Below are 16,618 nucleotides of genomic sequence, written 5' to 3'. Positions count from 1 at the left end.
GCAGTTTTGACAAACAGGTCAGATAGAGCTTAACCTCATTAATATCAGCTTCAGACTTATTTAGAAGTGGGCACACAATGGCTGTCCTGTGACAGTTTAGGACGATTCAAGTGGGCAAAGGTTGTGGGGTCACCCAGCAGGATGATCTAACTCGTATGTTTTGATGGTCGTCACTGCATGTAATCGACGGTAACTGGCTAAAAATGCAGTAGCAAAAAAAGAAAGCTTTGATGAGAGCTTGTCACAGTAAATATGATCTCAGCAAATAATGTGACAGTGAATGACTATCACCGTGGGTAGAATGGTTACAGTGACAGCAATGGTCTGTCAAACATGATGAGGTGCAGCCTCTTTTTATGTCTTCTGAACTCATTGTACAAGTGCAGGTGAAGGAAAATTGAATGAGTGAATGAATGGAATGCATGAATGAATGTCAGGCGGTAATTTCTCAATAAGCTAAATTGTTTTTATCCTTCAGTCAACCCTTGGGAAACCCATTACCACCTGAACTGCGATTCCGATCTGTTTCTTATTATGGCCGAGACAAGAAACATGGAGTCGCTAGGTCTGCCCATCCCAGAAATGGCAACAAATATCACGCTTCAGGTATCCTCGCTTTTCTCGCTGTTAGAATATCTGCCAGCGCTTTCTTCGGTGCGTGATGGTATTTTGAGAATGTAAAATTTTAATCAGCCATAAGAGAGCACATTATCTATATATCTAAGGTCTGGAAGTTCTTCGGTTTCACTTATGGATGTTGGTGAAACAGGTGTCTTCGGTATCTGCACCGCACTCTAAACCAAAGGGTTCTAAAACGATACATTATTTTGCATTCCTAAATGTATTGTAGAGTTTTAAAACTTGTCCTACGATGTTTTATTAAGATGATACAGATGTGAATGAATAAATCCACATATATTGAGATTTGGACCACGGAGCGTCATTATTAGGACATTTTTCAGCGCTTAATAATACACTCATACATATAAATGGGTGTTTCGTTGTGGTAACAGAAACGCTGCACGAATGAAACGTTTATAGTTGAGTATGATTGCTGACTGAAAGCACGTGCAAGTATTATGTGTTATTTGCCTCAGATGTTATTTATTTTTCGTGTGCAACAAAAAAGCACCAAATATTGTTTCCCGAGAGGGAAAAGAATTAATGAATGAATGTTTATTTTCCGAGGCAGTAAAGCAAGTATATTCACTGTCTGTTCTTAGCCTGAGACAGGAAAGTTTTACTATATGTTGTTTTCTCGAGACAGGAGCACAAGTATATTGACTATACCCAGCGCATCACAAAGATGCTTGAAGCATACCATGGTGTCATCAGCTGTCTGTCCGAGTGGGAAGTATGGACATTTTTTTGCAAAGTCTTGAAGTACAAAACCCCTGGTTTCAAAATAGAGAGCGGTATTTAGTGTTGTGTAGGTCGTGATTGGTGTAGACTGTAGAGGGTCTGATTCCTTGATAATGTATTTAGACATCGTCATCGTTATCGTCATCGTCGCCTTATCATTTTCACCATTGTCCAAATTTATCATCATTTTACCTTTTTTTTCCTTGCCTTGCTCCTCTGATGTGAAGAGATCTAAATCGCTAGAAAGCGTCAAGGTCTAACGGATTTGTCGACGTAAAATAAGAACGTATCTAGCTGAATATAGAAATGTATATATCAAAACTAGGAAATGTCAAGGAAAATTTACATCAGCGCAACCAAGTTACCCAAAACATTCAGAGCATCAAGCCAACTCCTAAGCACGCAGCACGCCACGAAAGCCTTTGGAACAGAGCGTGTTGACGTGAAGTTCATTGGGTTGAAAAAGGCGGTTAGCAGCAAACACGTAACGCAATGTTTGTCCAAAACTTTTAATAGCCTTCTTAACAGACACACATTTTCGACTGTGTGACCATGTTACGTGAAGTAATGTAAAATAAATTGCCGTATACGTGTATAGTCACGTTTTCGTCTAGATAGCGAAGCTGATAATCAAGTGGCTAGAGCATTGGCATCCAAATCAGGAGGCGCGCCGGTTCGATAACCGTGTAACGCAGCGAAACCCCCCCCCACTCCTACCTCTAGTAAATACATGTTTGGAATGGGTACCTGACTTCATAGACGGTTGGGGAAGATAAGGCAGTGAGAGAGAGGAGATGGGCACAGACAGAATAATAGCATACACAGACGCACGCAACATAGCATGCAAACGTTATGTCTATAGAATGACAAAGTTAGCTGTTTGCTGGGTTGTAGTTACTTTACCGACACCAATACAGCATCACCAGTTGAATGAGGCTGAAATACTTTGCTGTGCAGGCCGACATCATGAAAGAGCACCTGAAGGAACTGCACCACGTGCTGTCGCCAGGAGTCAGGCGACACAACTGGAACTCACTCACCATCACAGACTACACCGTCAAGTGCCAAATTGTTAAGTCGTCTGTGTGCATTCATTGACCGAGAAGTGCAGCACAGTTGTAAATACATAATACACTCATGTGTACACCATTGCAAATACTCCAGATAATGGTGTTCCATTTAATACTTTTCTGTTACCAAAGCGGCACTTTCTCTAAGACGCTTAGGTTACAGAGGGTGAAGTGTAAATCACTGGTTGAAATCGCATAAGCACCAATAAAGATTTTTATTATTAATATGTCTTTTATTTTGAGTGCTAATTTTATGTAACTCGTATTGTTTTTTTAAAAAATAATTTGCAGGCTATCAACAGATTTCGCTCCATGGTGCACCAAGTACACGCAAAAGCGAGCGACATAAGTCGCTGCCTTGCAGCGATAGAAAAAGCCAAAGTTGTAAAGTTTCCGCCACCACAGGCACCCGGCATCATACCAGAAGTCAAGGTCTGTTTCGTGTTCTCGACAAACATAGCCCCTATCTGCTCCCTACCTAACTTGTTGCTTGAAATTGATGTCCAAAAAGGAAACAATTCCACTCATTATGCACGGGCATAAAAGAGTAATGGTTAGTCAATTTTCGCATTGTTTCCTTTTTAATTCATTATATTTTTTGGATTTTCTTAGCTAAAATATGAGGACTTTGTGGTGAAAGTCTAGACGACAAATGCAACAGATGCCTATGGTTTGATGGTCTTAAATGCTGTCAGGGGTACATAATTTGTGTTTATGGGTTGTGCGCGCACTGGTCAACGTAAGCTTGTTTCACATTATGTATCATTGGATCTTGTCACAAGCACAAACATCTTTATTAATCCTTTTCAGATATTGTTATGCCCGCTGACACGTTAGAACATGACACAAAATATCAAAGCAGGCCATAGGAGAACATACAATGTCTACATCCAGCTCTAGTTCTCCCCTTGCAATCATTTACGCTGACACTTGTAATCTATCGTTCACGAATATTAAAACTATTATTCCTATTGCTACTAAAAATAGGAAAACAAAGTGACAAGTATGAAAAACAATGAAAGTCTACATAAAAACGGACGCTCCGTAACGACAGCAAGCGGTATTACCATTAGCTCCTCCTATCCAAGAGTTAATTGTACATATGGATTGTAGATGTGATAAAATGATTGCGTGTGGAGCTTAACCTACCAACCGTCTATGCGTCTAATGTCAAATTCCTGTCGGAGGGGTGCGAGTCGTCGGCTAAAATTGCAGTCAGCTTGCTGATCCGAAGTTTGTCGTTATCTTTTTCTTCCCTCTTAACAACCCCTTCTGCTTTTTAAAATGCTTTTGTTCAATTTGTGCCTGTCCTTATGCTTTGCAATGTTCCCACCCCGGCACGCTCGACTGACAGTCATGGTTCTGCATATATATATATAGAAGCGTGCGTTTCTATACCTCCTCAGATCTTCATTTATCTGCAGCAATTGTGTTGCTGATCTCTTGAACCATAAAGTATCTACTACTTTCATAGTATGTTTTAGTGAATACTAGCTCGATGTTTTCCCTTTGTGTATGATGAGTGGATAATGACCAGTTGATGTTATTTATTGTTGGATGAGTAAATAAGCTTGTTATTATTATTATCCTTTTGTTATCTTAGCGGATGAGTGACTGTGACATTAATGTGCTTTTTAATTATCGACGAACTCATTACTAATGACCAATAGCATATATATATAATTTACTGTCATGCCCTTTTCAGCTTTCCTGCCATTATTATTTGACTGACATTGCAGGAAACATATGAATATATCGAGGAATATATGTCGACTGCTTATGAAAACCTTTCCCAAAGGTATGCCGCCATCGCACCTTTGCTGATCAAGGTGGAGGGTGTGGTGGTAGGAACAACTTCTAGTAGGTCTATTCGTCTGGCGAAATATTACCAGCACTGGGAGCGAAAAATTTACACCGCGCTTTCAAAGGTCTGTTACTAGTCAAGGCCTCCAAATTACTTCCCTTATGTTTCCTCTAGTAATTTTACGTGCTAATTAATTTACCAAGATACTTAAGTTGGGTTTTTTTTTGCTTGCTGTAACAGCTTCTCTTGTTTTGGTTTTTTTGTGTGTTTTTTTTGTTTTTTTTTATGTTTTTTTGAAGATTGGCTTGCCAGAGGGCAATTTTTAAAAGATCAGTTTGGAGAAAAAGAAAATTCGCTTTGCAGAAATAATTTTTTGGAAACCGTTGTGGATAGTTTTATGTCAGAGCTACTAGAGACATTCATGTGACAAAAGACGAGCTGAATTCGACTAAGCAGACAACTAACTGAGCAGCGCAGTACCACTGTCGAGCTATTGTCTCATCGAACTCAAGTCATTGCCTGTGCGTTGCAGATGATCTGCACGAACCTGGCGTTCTTATGCCGTTCCCTGACAGGCTCCTCGCCACTTTTTGCGATAGACGTCGTTCTCGTGGCCCCGGATGTAATTCTGCACCCTCGAAACACTGAATTGTACAAGTACACCGTGCAGTGCTTGAGAGACCTGGTCGAAGGGTGTGTACATTACCCATCTAATGTGTGAGGGAACTGGTTCAACTCTAAACATGTATCCTTATCTTTCTTTTATGTTTTTCTTTCTTTTATGTTTTTCTTTCTATTTGTTTTTCTTTCTTTTCTTTCCCTCCTTTTTCTTTCTCTTTTTTTTATATACATCGTGTCTTATTTTATTTGAGGTAGAACTTGGTTCAACAGCTACACTCATCTTGCCTCAGTGTTAAATATTGACTTTGAGTTTGAAAGGAAAAGAGCAATGTTGATGAACTGAATCACATCGGGTAACGGACATTTTGGGCCTCACGTTCCAGAAGACTTTAAAATGACGGAGTTACAGAGGGACAACGACGACAACGTTGAAGGTAAAAGAGACGGTCGGAAATCGTTTTGGGAGAGGCAACTGATGAAGGTGCACTTCCGCTACTTGCAGAACGAAGCTTTTCGTGCGGTGGTTGCGCGGCACGTGTCATGAGGCGCCGCCCCAGAAGGTTGAAGGTGAGGATGAGCCTTTCGTGCTCAGCTACTACAATGACCTGGTCAACGACCCCGAGGTGATCGATCATGTACAGTGCGCCACCACCGACATCCGCAGCGCAATGAGTGGCGTCATGCGCTACCTCAACCGCTGGCGGAAGTATCGGCACCTGTGGAAAGCAAACAAGGTACGGTGCTATGTCTTACGCTAACTTGTACAATTATCTTCTAATACTTGATGCCGTGAGTGTCTAACTTATAGTGCTGTGTCTAACTTGAGCTGTAGTGCCGAGCCCAACGGTGCTGCTAACACCTTCTGTAATTAGGATACCATACTGTGTATAAAAAGTATTGTAGCTAAGGGTTCAGTGGTCTGTCTAGAACGTCTAGTGAGATGTGCCGAGTTGTGTTGTAGAGAAAGATAAAATTACATGAAGTATCAAGTACTCGTTTACTCTTCCACAGGAGGAGATCGCATCCAAGTGGGGGCAGCATGACTCTAGCTACGTCATGTACGACGAGCGGATCCAGAAGTTCCTCAACGTAGCGGACGAGGTGGAGAAGCTGCCCACCACCAAAGACATTAATTGCATCCACCTGCGTCTGCAGCAGTTCTCCTGCGCCATCCTCAAGCACGTGAACGACTGGATTAAGACTTTGGGCAATAATATGCGCAACCAGGCTCGGGAGAACATGAAGAGCCTCTACACGTTGTTGAGGGTCAGTCGGTGCAACATCTACATTAAAATCTGTTTCCCTCATCAGAATTTCGCTAAAGGCCAGACTGAGTGAAAATTATCTTCTAGCATCAACACCACCTTTTTTCTCAAGGCCACTTTCTTGCAAAACTGTCTTTAAACATCCTGTCATCGTAACTTTTTTTCCTATTGACTATTCCTAGCGCAAAATTTTCAAACGTCCGGATCGCCCATACCTTCACTTTTTCCCTCCTGTTTTAGACTGCCAGAGCCTCTATACCACACATTTGGCTTAAGTCGAATTCGAATGCAAAATTTTATTTTCAAAAGAGTTTTTTGGGATATTTTCACACAAAGTTATTCACAAAGAGGCATGATATTGATTCGTTGAACCGAACTCTAACAAACACTATGTCAAGAAAGTTGGAAAGTATCAAATTGAAAAAAAAGTGTGTTCATTTCCGTGTTCCTTTACGATTTTGTGGTTCAGAGCTTCTCTAAACGAACAAAAATAGGGAAAATCTGCAAAAGTGCGTTAAACCCAGCATGGGTTGGTGGTACTGCAGCCTTGTAGGTAAACTTGGGTAAATTAAAGGATAACGAAGTAAGCCCCTAAACCGATACCCCTGGGAAATTGTGGTCAGACGGTAGCAAAGGTCACTTGCTCTGGTACTGTATAGGTAGGAAACGAGGCAAGAGCATGCATGGGATTCCTCGTATATAAAGAAGTGATCGGTATCCTCATCAGCTATACACCCATCGACGGCTGCAACGGCCAGGCTGTAAAGGATCTGGCGCAGAAACACCTTTAGCTTTGTTACCAAATTCACACTGTCCCACGTAGTTTCCACTATGAGAGAAGGGGACTCTGCTTCTCAACACAGAAGAGAATCCAGGTATTTGAAAACAAGTGCATATAAGGAACACAGAACTAATGAGTACAGTCTCCGCTCTCTTGGAACGCCAGAAACCCTTCTCGTAACATTAAGGTGGGATGAGCTGGATTAGTTCTACTGTATGACCCGACACGACACTCTAAGAGCATCCTTCCTAGTACCTTTAAGGGATGTTGACGCGGAGGTGAAGAGAAGAAGTGGCTTGCAAACGTAAAGAAGTGGACTAGTCAATCATACAGAACATGCCCCCCACTACCCCCCGCGCTCAAGATAGAGTTAATTGGCGGGCAGGGTCAGTCGCTGCGACTAGCCAGCTTGTTTCCCCTGACAAATCGCTCTATATTGTTCGTCCGCTGGCACCAGTCAAGGGATGAATGAATGATGCGTATGAGTGAGTATGCCTTCGTGTGTGATTCTGTGTGATAGAGAAAGAGAAAACGTGACCATTGAAATCGCGTGAGAAAGCTTTATACAGGTAGTCCTCGGGTTACGACGGTCTCGAGTTACGTCGTTTCGTGCTTACGACGCTTTATACGACGCTCATTCTGACTTACGAGGTTTAGCGTCGTAAGTCGAACTGTACGTGCGCCTCATTCCACGTGCGGCGGGAGTCGTAGAGTCCAGTACAGTATTGTGAAAGTGGATATCATAAGGCAATCTGAGAAGAGGGAAACAACAACAGAAATTGGCAGGTCATTAGGACCTCTCTGTTAGGACTTAGTCGTTCGACTGCCGCTACGATTATCCAGGAGAAAGATCGCATCCTTCAACACGTGACAGGATCTGCTCCTATGACAGCGACAGTGATAACAAAGCGTAGTGTACTGCACAATATTGTACTGTACTTATGTTTATTGATAATTATATAGGGCACTGTGTTAGGATAGGTGTTTGGATAGGCTAAGTGTTTGCAGTACTTGTACTGTTATTATGGTACAGTACTGTATGACCGTAGGATCCGACTTACGTCGAAATTCGGTTTACGACGAACGCGTAAGAACGGATCAACGTCGTAAGTCGAGGACTACCTGTACATAGTTACATGATCTGCTTAGTCTCCTCCTCCTAATCATCATCATCATCATCATCAGTGACAGTTTGACCGACAAACATTCCCTTGCGTTTGACACGTACGTTTTCTGTTTCAGGAAAAATCGGACGACTTAGAAAGAGTCACTGTCGACCTCGAGGACCTGACCTTCGTTTTATCCGCCATCTCTGACATCAAGGCCATGTCGTATGATGTGGAAGTTCGCTACGTGGACATCATCGAACGGTTCCGGGTGCTGCGGCAGTACGGGCTAGAGGTCAGTGCGCACGCAGGTTGGACACTGCGGACAACTGGTGTAGATTTTATGTCACGCTAGGGTGTGACTGTAGGTGTAGAAAGTTCTGCTGGTCACAAGAGATACAGGCTACTTCACAAAATGGTGTTGTACGTGTTAGTCTATGTTAACGTCGTGTGTGTGTGTGTGTGTGGGGGGGGGGGCTACACTGTGACGTAAGAATCTTGTCTTCATGTTTGTTCAGGCACCTAAACAGACTTTACGCAGGGATAACGCAGAAATTGCTTACTTTAGTAATATTTACAATACATGTGTTCTTCGATCCTGCAGGTGACAGATGAAGAGTTTCAGGAAGCGAACAACTTTCCTCGAGTATGGGAAGAACTCTTGCTAAAGGCCAAGACTACGGATGGAAACCTTATCCCATCCAAGCGCAAGTTCATCAAGGTTAGAGCAGCTTGACCTAACGGACATAATCTTAAACTGGCAGAATCAGGTACTTTGTTATCGTAGCACACGAAACTGCAGGTCACAGTTGTATTCCCTATTCGTTTTACATGAAATTAACTGCATGAATTTTTTTTTAAAGTACTCTGTCACCTTTTGACATTAAGCTGAAAACCCCAGCAGAATCGTATAAAACTAAACTGCAAACCTTATTCATGGCCTCTCTCAAAGTATACCCCGAAACTCCATGCAGACCCCATACAGAGTTACCGTATCACACGGAAGTAACAGAAAACGTTCTAAGCCCATGCCCGGTCTTCCAGATCACGCAGCAAATGGTCACAGAGTTCCGCGCGAAAATTGTTGAGTTCTACCAACGCTTTGTTCTTGAAGGTCCGGGAGTTGTTGGAGATGACCTTGACATAGGTAAGTCATATTCTTTTATAGTTTATATGTTATTTGTTTTCCTGTCCCTTGTATGATGTCATGTTTCATTCTTGTTCTTAAGTGCTAGAGCACGCTCCTTAGGAGTGTGAGTATGCGCTTTACAAATTTTGCATCATCATCATCATCATTATTATTATTAGTAGTAGTAGCAGCATATTTGTCTTGAAGTAACATAGTCGGTGGTTAGACTGGGCAGTCAGGTTGCAGTGGAAATATACTTCTTGCAGGTTGTAGGCAGTACTTTCGCATCCGGTTTCATGCATATTCTCTCGCTTTCTTTATTATAGAAAACACACACACACACTTCAAAACCAAACTACCAAGAGAAAAGTAACAAGGAGTCAATAATAATTGACACAATTAACGAAAAAAAAAAAAAACAAGGTAAAGAAACCCGCAAGACGCTTTAACAAAATCGACCTGTAAGCTCTAAGCTACACTAGAGCAGGTAAGACTTTTATATCGCAGTTTCAGCAGCAGCAGCAGCAGTAATAGTGCCACTGTCTCACGCTGTCACCGCGGTGCAGGTCTACAGATGATGACGGCTTACCAACAGGAGCTGGAGAAGATGGAGGACATGCGCTCGGAGCTGGTCAAGGCCGAGAAATTGTTTGAACTGCCCATCACCTTGTACCCAGAACTGCTGCATATAAGCAAGAACATGGCTGGCCTGACCCAACTCTATGATATCTACGTGCTTCAAAAGGTGGTCATAAGCTACTTGCTTCTCAACTGTTTCAACCCTGTCACAAGAGCTAGTGCTCCCTTTATAATCTCAGGGGTAAAGTGTCAGGGTAAGATCGTTCTACGAATGGCAAACCGTACAAGCGACTAAGGAATAGATACATTTCATTTTGGTAATACTACAGATAAAGAGGAAAAAATCTTCGGTAACGAAGGCATAACGTTTACCTAATGAGACCAACTACCAGAAAAAGCTACATCAAATTCAACAAGAAATCGATCTGTTTTCATATTATTTCACTGACTGACTCAGGATACATGATCTGAACGATTCCTTGGGCATTTTCTAAAAGCTATGATGTTACAAAACGGGAAAGATATTTTGCTAAGATTTATAGCACATGATACATACGGGCTTGATAGACATTTTTTAAAGCTGTGGTAGCACACAATACAAGCGACGTGATTGACATTACACGCCACCGATGATTTTACCAAAAGCTATGACATGACACCCGCGACTTGACAGGTATTTTGCTAAAAGCTATGATGCTTGACCCAAACGAGCCATTTGTCGCGATCTTCGTTGTCAGGAAGCACGTAACAAGTGGGCCACGGCTTTGTGGGCTGACTTGAACGTTCAGCTCCTGCAGGATGGCATCGATGGCTACATGAAGATGTACCGCAAGCTGCACAAGGACGTGCGGCGCCTGCCTTTGGGTACGACCCTTGACCTCAAGATGAAGGAGTTCCGTGACTCTCTGCCCCTCTTCGTAGACCTCAAGCACGAGGCCCTGCGTGAGCGTCACTGGAAGGAGCTGATGGAAAAGACTGGACAAACTTTCGACATGAAACCGGAATCCTTCACCTTGGCCAATATCTTTGCCATGGAGCTCCATCGCTTCCAGGACACTATCAGTGAGATCGTCGGCAACGCCAGCAAGGAGATGAGCATTGAAAAGGTTGAAGTCTAATGCTGTGCTGCTAGCTCTTTGTTTCGTTCTTTCTGCTTTTTCCTCTTCTTCCTTGTACACCTTTTATTCCTCTCTTTTAATAACCCATCTTTTATTATTGAGCCTTTCTGTCATCGCCTCCATCATCTATTAGTCTTTTGCATGTGACTTTCCTTGCAAACAGTTCAAAGCAATTAACCGCTAGTGACTCCGCCTCTTGCTCTGCCCAGAGGGTCGACCTTCGACAAACATGGCATGTTGTGAAGCAAGTCTCTTGTCCTTGCCATAGAACTTTGGCAATTACTTTGTCTCCCAGTGAAAAAAAAAAAAAAAAAAAAAAGAAAAAAATAAAAAAAACTACCACCGAGATGGAAAGGGGGTATTACCCAAAACACACCGAAACAAAGTCCAGTTACCGAAGAAGACATGAGAGACAAAAGGATAGAGATCAGTCCTCTCAAGTTGTTACTACTCCGCTCCTAAGTCTTTCAGGGAATTATACAATCGGAGTTGCACAAATCCCAGATTCATCTTTTCTCCTCGATTGTCTTATTACAAATTTATAGTCAATGAAAGTGTTGCTGATAGACACGTGCGTGATTTGTGTTCATCTGAATTCAGGTGAAGTAACTCTTCCTTTTCGTCTGCAGTCTGCTCAAAGTCCCGAGGGGTTCCCGGTAGTGTAGGGGTTAAAAAAACCCGTTTGTTGCCACTGCAGTGAGAGGGTCTCGGTTTAAATCTTGTCTCGGAACACTTTCTGTATATACACCTGTTCGCTGGGCTAGGTGTCGGGGGTTAATCCCGTTAAAAACTTCTCGAAAGGAGGCTAAGATCGCGACTTTCGCACTTGCCTGAAATTTTTAGTTTGAAATCAGGGACTCTGTGTCGCTGGTAGGGAGTGAAGGAGGTGGAGGAGACGTGGACCGGCATGAAGTTCACCGTGGTGACTTACACCAAGGGCACGCAGAACCGTGGCTACGTGCTGGGCCCTGTGGATGACGTTCTGCAGAGTCTGGACGACACGTCCATGAACCTGCAAAGCATGGCCGCCTCCCGCTTCATCGGTCCCTTCCTTCAAACCGTCCACAACTGGGAGCAGTGCCTTTCGCACATTGGAGAAGTTCTGGAGGTACTTTTCAAGGCATTGCATTACCTCGCATCTTTAACTTGTTTGCTCCTAAAGCTTCCCTTACCTTATTTTCTATTCAGAACAAAAGCATGTGTAACTTGTAAGAAAAGTGTGGCCTGATGGAGAGTCAAAATAAGGAAAAAAAGAAAATATGATTTTGACAAAGTCTGATAGATTGAGTCGATCTTTGGACAGTCTGTAGCTAGAGACATCTGTCCATTCCTGTATCCTATTATTTTTTTCCGTCTCTTGGACAAGTTCTGTTTTAAAATAATCCTTCGATTTGAAGTCAAATTTTGTTTTTTTATGCCTACCCTTCGAAATAACGATGTAGTAGACACTTCACTGGGAGGCTTTAATAGTAAGATACAATGCTTTCTTAATGGCTGGGTAAATATAGCTAATAAAAATAAATCCCTTCATTCGTTCTCTAAATACACGGTCACATCGATACCCACACACAGAAAGAGATCACGTTTGTACACAGCTACGTCTAATTAACAGATGATCCCAGTTTTACTGTCAGCTGACGACGAATACGAATAGTTGATTTTCTAGGCCTTTGGGCCCATTCAAAAAATCGTTATAAAACATATTGCATGGGAATATATAATACACAGTAGATGAAAGATATCTTTTAATGTAGAGTAGTATTTCTTTTCTCTTCTCTAGACATAAAAATGTAGCAAGGTTGCATAGTGTTATCTCATTTTTTTGTTGACATCAGCGTGGTAATTTAAAGTTGTTAAGTTTTATGTAATACATATATTAACCATCCTTTACAGTGTAAACGTGTGCGTGTACAACCCTTACGTCTGTTTTATCGCACTCTTTTTTCCATTAGACATGATTAATTCAACTAGACCTTAAAATCAAGGCTGTGCCTCCTTATTTTTGAGATATAAGTGTATAATTTTAGTTCATGCAAACACCAAGTAGAGAGCAAAGAACGACAATGCAGGAAGTGAAGAAGTAACTACTAATGCCCTGTTCACAGGTGTGGCAACAGGTGCAAGTAAAGTGGATGTACTTGGAGAGCATTTTTATAGGTGGAGACATTCGATCGCAGCTGCCAGATGAAGCCAAGAAATTCGACAACATCGACAAGGTTTTTAAAAAGGTCTTTCGACGACGATTGTGTGTGTCAGTGAGAGAGAAGGGGAGATATAAACATTCTTCTTATGTGTCTGTGCAGTCACGTAATGAAAAACTGTTCACATGTGCGTGTTCTTGTCGCAACAGCAACACATCTAGTGCAATGAGCAGTGTGAGCGCGCAACCAGGTGCTCGCGTCTACAAGGGCGTCAGTCATATGGTTTAGTACTTGCACCTAAACGCAGCCACGCATCCGATTCTTGATACGGGTTTTTAAGGATGGTGGCAAACGTTGTTAGCGAATGTTTTTTTTTCAACTCTTCGCCGATGTTCTCTTTTCAGATCGTACTGGACAGTATGACATTTTGGGGTTTTTTCCTCAGTTTGTTGTAGATGTCATTTCAACGAAATTCGGAATTGTTCATAACGTGAAGGATCTTCTTTTTCAGATCATGACCGAAACGCACAAAAACCCTAACATCAAGCAGGCTTGCCACGCCCAGAACCGTCTGTCGGACCTTCAGAATCTCAGCTCTGGGCTGGAGAAATGCCAGAAATCGCTGAACGATTACCTGGACGCTAAGAGAAACGCCTTTCCGCGTTTCTTCTTCATCTCCGACGATGAGCTCTTGTCCATTCTGGGCAACTCCGACCCCGAGTGTGTGCAGGAGCACATGATCAAGGTGAGGTGACACGTGAACGTCTGAGCGAACTGTATTTTGTACTGAATAGATGTCACGTTTAAAAAGTGCTCCGTTCGCTAGTTTCGCCATAACTTGTGGGCTGGAGGATAATCTTTCGCTCTACCCGAATCCTCCTCGTGCATTCGTCATGGCGCGACGTCTTGCGTTCTTGTTTATTAACTTGCGTCTGAACCTTACTCTGTGAGGAGCAGGCATGTTTAAAATTTATCACCATCAACGTCATCGTAATTCCAACACATGAAGTTGGTTAATACTATTGTATTGTCTCGATTCGTCACATTCAGGCCAATCTCTCTTTCTCTTACTCGATCTCTCACACACACTTACACATAAACAATATTTTATCTTGTGAGTTTAAGCATAGCTAATTATCAAACTAAAATCTGCGCTTGTTGTCAGATGTACGACAACATCGCCTCTCTGCTCTTCGTCCCCGGGCAGAGTTCCGGTTCGCTGATTGCTACTGCCATGGTTTCCGCGGAAGGCGAGGTCATGACCTTCCGCAACAATGTCGCTGCCGAGGGCCGAGTGGAGGAGTGGATGACGAATGTCCTAGAAGAGATGAGGCGAACCAACAGACTCATAACCAAAGAGGCCATCTTCTACTACTGCTTTAACAAGTCGCGGTGCGTTCTCTTTGTTTTTGTATTTCTCTAATCTTGTTATCCTTGTCTTTCACTGTAAGGTCGCATTTCTTTACTTTTGCCCAAACAGTATTTTTTTCGGCGTTTCAATGTTTAGTTTCGACTAGGTATAGTATTAAACAAGGATGGTGTTACTTTGTTTAGTCTGAAATGAATATTGATCTATCTTGGGGGGGGGGGAGGGGAGAGGGTTGAGGAGGGAATGTTAGCGACAAATACATTTTTTAGGAATTACGATTATGAGGAATAATGTTTGTTTATTTAGGGTCAGCTGGATGCTGGACTATCAGGGGATGGTCTGTCTGGCCGTGAACCAAATATGGTGGACATGGGAAGTGGAGGACGCGTTCGACAAAGTGAAGAAGGGACAGAAGTCAGCTCTTAAGGACTACGCCAAGAAGCTTCACTGTCAGATTGACGACCTGGTCGTCACGGTAACATGTTGCCACGATTTCATATCTATATATATCGTCTTCGTAACTGGCCACAACAGGGCACAGGGAAGAACTAGAGCACAACGCCAATACTTGATGTATCTTTGCCATCCTAGTTCTAATCGCTAGGACTTTCATTTAGATAAATACTTAGCTGGTATAAATGACTAACGGTGTCTGGTATAGAAGTCATGATAACTTAGCTATGTTTAGAACTTTGTCGCACAGGGGGTAGTTTGTGAAGATGAAAGTCGTTAGTTTTAGGTCTGTTGTGGCACGTGGCTGAAAACTCCCCTGTACACCCAGTAGAGTTCGATTCCTACTTTACAATCTGTGTCCTAGATATAGTGAACCACTTCATTACCCATACGGAAACTTGGCTGTGAGCTTTGCCTTTAAAAATTATTTCATGAGAAACATTCATGTTTAGTCCAACACAATTAAATGTGTTTACTATGCGTAGCTTTGCCCCTTCATAGATTTTATATTCTTATGCAAAAAAGTACAGTTAGTGGCACCGACAGTACCGACAATATTACGATATTGGTACCAAGAGTCCCAACAATATTACAATATTAGCACCGAGAAAGGGACAAATAAATTAAAACGTACGCATATCATAATCGCTGTTTTCCAGGACGGTTGGGGTGCAAAGTGATGATATGTTTCCGATTGTACAGGTGCGATCTCCGCTATCATCGAACGACCGTAAGAAGTACAACACTGTGCTCATCATCGAGGTTCACGCGAAAGACATTGTGGACAGTTTCGTCAGGGATAGGTACCCCTCCTGCAAATTTTCTTATATTGCTTGTTTCTTGATTTAGACTCTAGGTTCATGACAGGAGATAATGGAGAATAAATAAAGCTGGTGAGAGCATCGTAATTTATCCTTACGGCCTATCAAGCTAAAGGATACATTGATTTCTTGGTTAATTACCTTATTGTGTGGGTGAGTCACGTCTCATGTTGAGTTGATAAAAAAAATTTTCTTTGATCTAAAAACGAGTAACATACTTTTTCTCTACACTTTGCTCCACGTCTTTTTTCTCGACCTTTGATTCCAATAAGACGTAAGAGAGAACGGCCGCAACCATGACAGCGATGGAGCTATTTTGTCTCACAGCATCATGGACGCTCGCGAGTTCGAGTGGGAGAGCCAGCTGAGGTTCTATTGGGTGAAGGAGCCGGATGAGCTGAACATCCGACAATGCACGGGCTGCTTTGGTTACGGGTACGAGTACATGGGGCTCAACGGGCGCCTTGTCATCACCCCACTCACGGACAGAATCTACCTGACAATCACACAGGTAAGTCGCAGAATCTGCTTGACAATCACAAGAGTAATCGCTAGATACACATGGAAATAATGCGGGTAAGCCGCAGGACCTATCTGACAATGATGCAGATAAAGTCGCAGGATCTGTCCGACATTACACCGTTGACCGACATGGTCCATCTGATAATTGTAATCTACAAAGAATTGGCTTGAATGGAGACACTGGCATTCAAGGTGCAGGAGGATGAAGTGTAAAGCTGGAGAAACGGCTTCGTACCCTGACCAATTGGCCTGATAGGCAAGTTAGAGAGGGTCCAGTTTGTTTCCGGGGCTGCATAAAAATGTCTAAGAACTAGTCTTTCCAGAGCTTTCATCACGACAGATGTCAAGGCCATGGGTTTAATGGCATCACCCTGGTCTCCGTACGTGGACAGGGACGATGACTGAGGCTTTGAAACAGCGTGGGAAAACAGAGTTAAAGGGATTCTGAGGATGTTGCAATATCAAGTTACTCTCAGT

At 42.6% G+C, this 16,618-nt stretch overlaps 1 protein-coding gene across 4 annotated transcripts in view; it reads left to right on the top strand.

Moving 5' to 3' along the window:
* Positions 1 to 16,618, top strand: part of LOC112562778 (dynein heavy chain 10, axonemal-like) — a 61,556-nt gene that overhangs the window by 13,506 nt on the left and 31,432 nt on the right. For 2 of the 4 annotated variants that reach the window (XM_025236255.1, XM_025236259.1), the window contains 20 exons: positions 479 to 606; positions 1,268 to 1,354; positions 2,320 to 2,433; positions 2,724 to 2,864; positions 4,172 to 4,360; positions 4,769 to 4,929; positions 5,360 to 5,591; positions 5,869 to 6,123; positions 8,146 to 8,304; positions 8,614 to 8,730; positions 9,054 to 9,156; positions 9,705 to 9,883; positions 10,455 to 10,823; positions 11,710 to 11,943; positions 12,941 to 13,063; positions 13,488 to 13,721; positions 14,142 to 14,368; positions 14,652 to 14,820; positions 15,501 to 15,601; positions 15,947 to 16,130. In XM_025236255.1, coding sequence (XP_025092040.1) covers positions 479 to 606; positions 1,268 to 1,354; positions 2,320 to 2,433; positions 2,724 to 2,864; positions 4,172 to 4,360; positions 4,769 to 4,929; positions 5,360 to 5,591; positions 5,869 to 6,123; positions 8,146 to 8,304; positions 8,614 to 8,730; positions 9,054 to 9,156; positions 9,705 to 9,883; positions 10,455 to 10,823; positions 11,710 to 11,943; positions 12,941 to 13,063; positions 13,488 to 13,721; positions 14,142 to 14,368; positions 14,652 to 14,820; positions 15,501 to 15,601; positions 15,947 to 16,130 — 3,506 coding nt within the window. The remainder of the gene's footprint in view (positions 1 to 478; positions 607 to 1,267; positions 1,355 to 2,319; positions 2,434 to 2,723; positions 2,865 to 4,171; positions 4,361 to 4,768; positions 4,930 to 5,359; positions 5,592 to 5,868; positions 6,124 to 8,145; positions 8,305 to 8,613; positions 8,731 to 9,053; positions 9,157 to 9,704; positions 9,884 to 10,454; positions 10,824 to 11,709; positions 11,944 to 12,940; positions 13,064 to 13,487; positions 13,722 to 14,141; positions 14,369 to 14,651; positions 14,821 to 15,500; positions 15,602 to 15,946; positions 16,131 to 16,618) is intronic. The other 2 variants (XM_025236257.1, XM_025236258.1) reach the window with 2 other exon arrangements.

The sequence above is a fragment of the Pomacea canaliculata genome, linkage group LG4 (assembly GCF_003073045.1).
Source record: "Pomacea canaliculata isolate SZHN2017 linkage group LG4, ASM307304v1, whole genome shotgun sequence".
NCBI lineage: Eukaryota > Metazoa > Mollusca > Gastropoda > Architaenioglossa > Ampullariidae > Pomacea > Pomacea canaliculata.
Note: the sequence above shows the minus strand (reverse complement) of the source record. Positions and strands in the feature narration are given on the sequence as shown.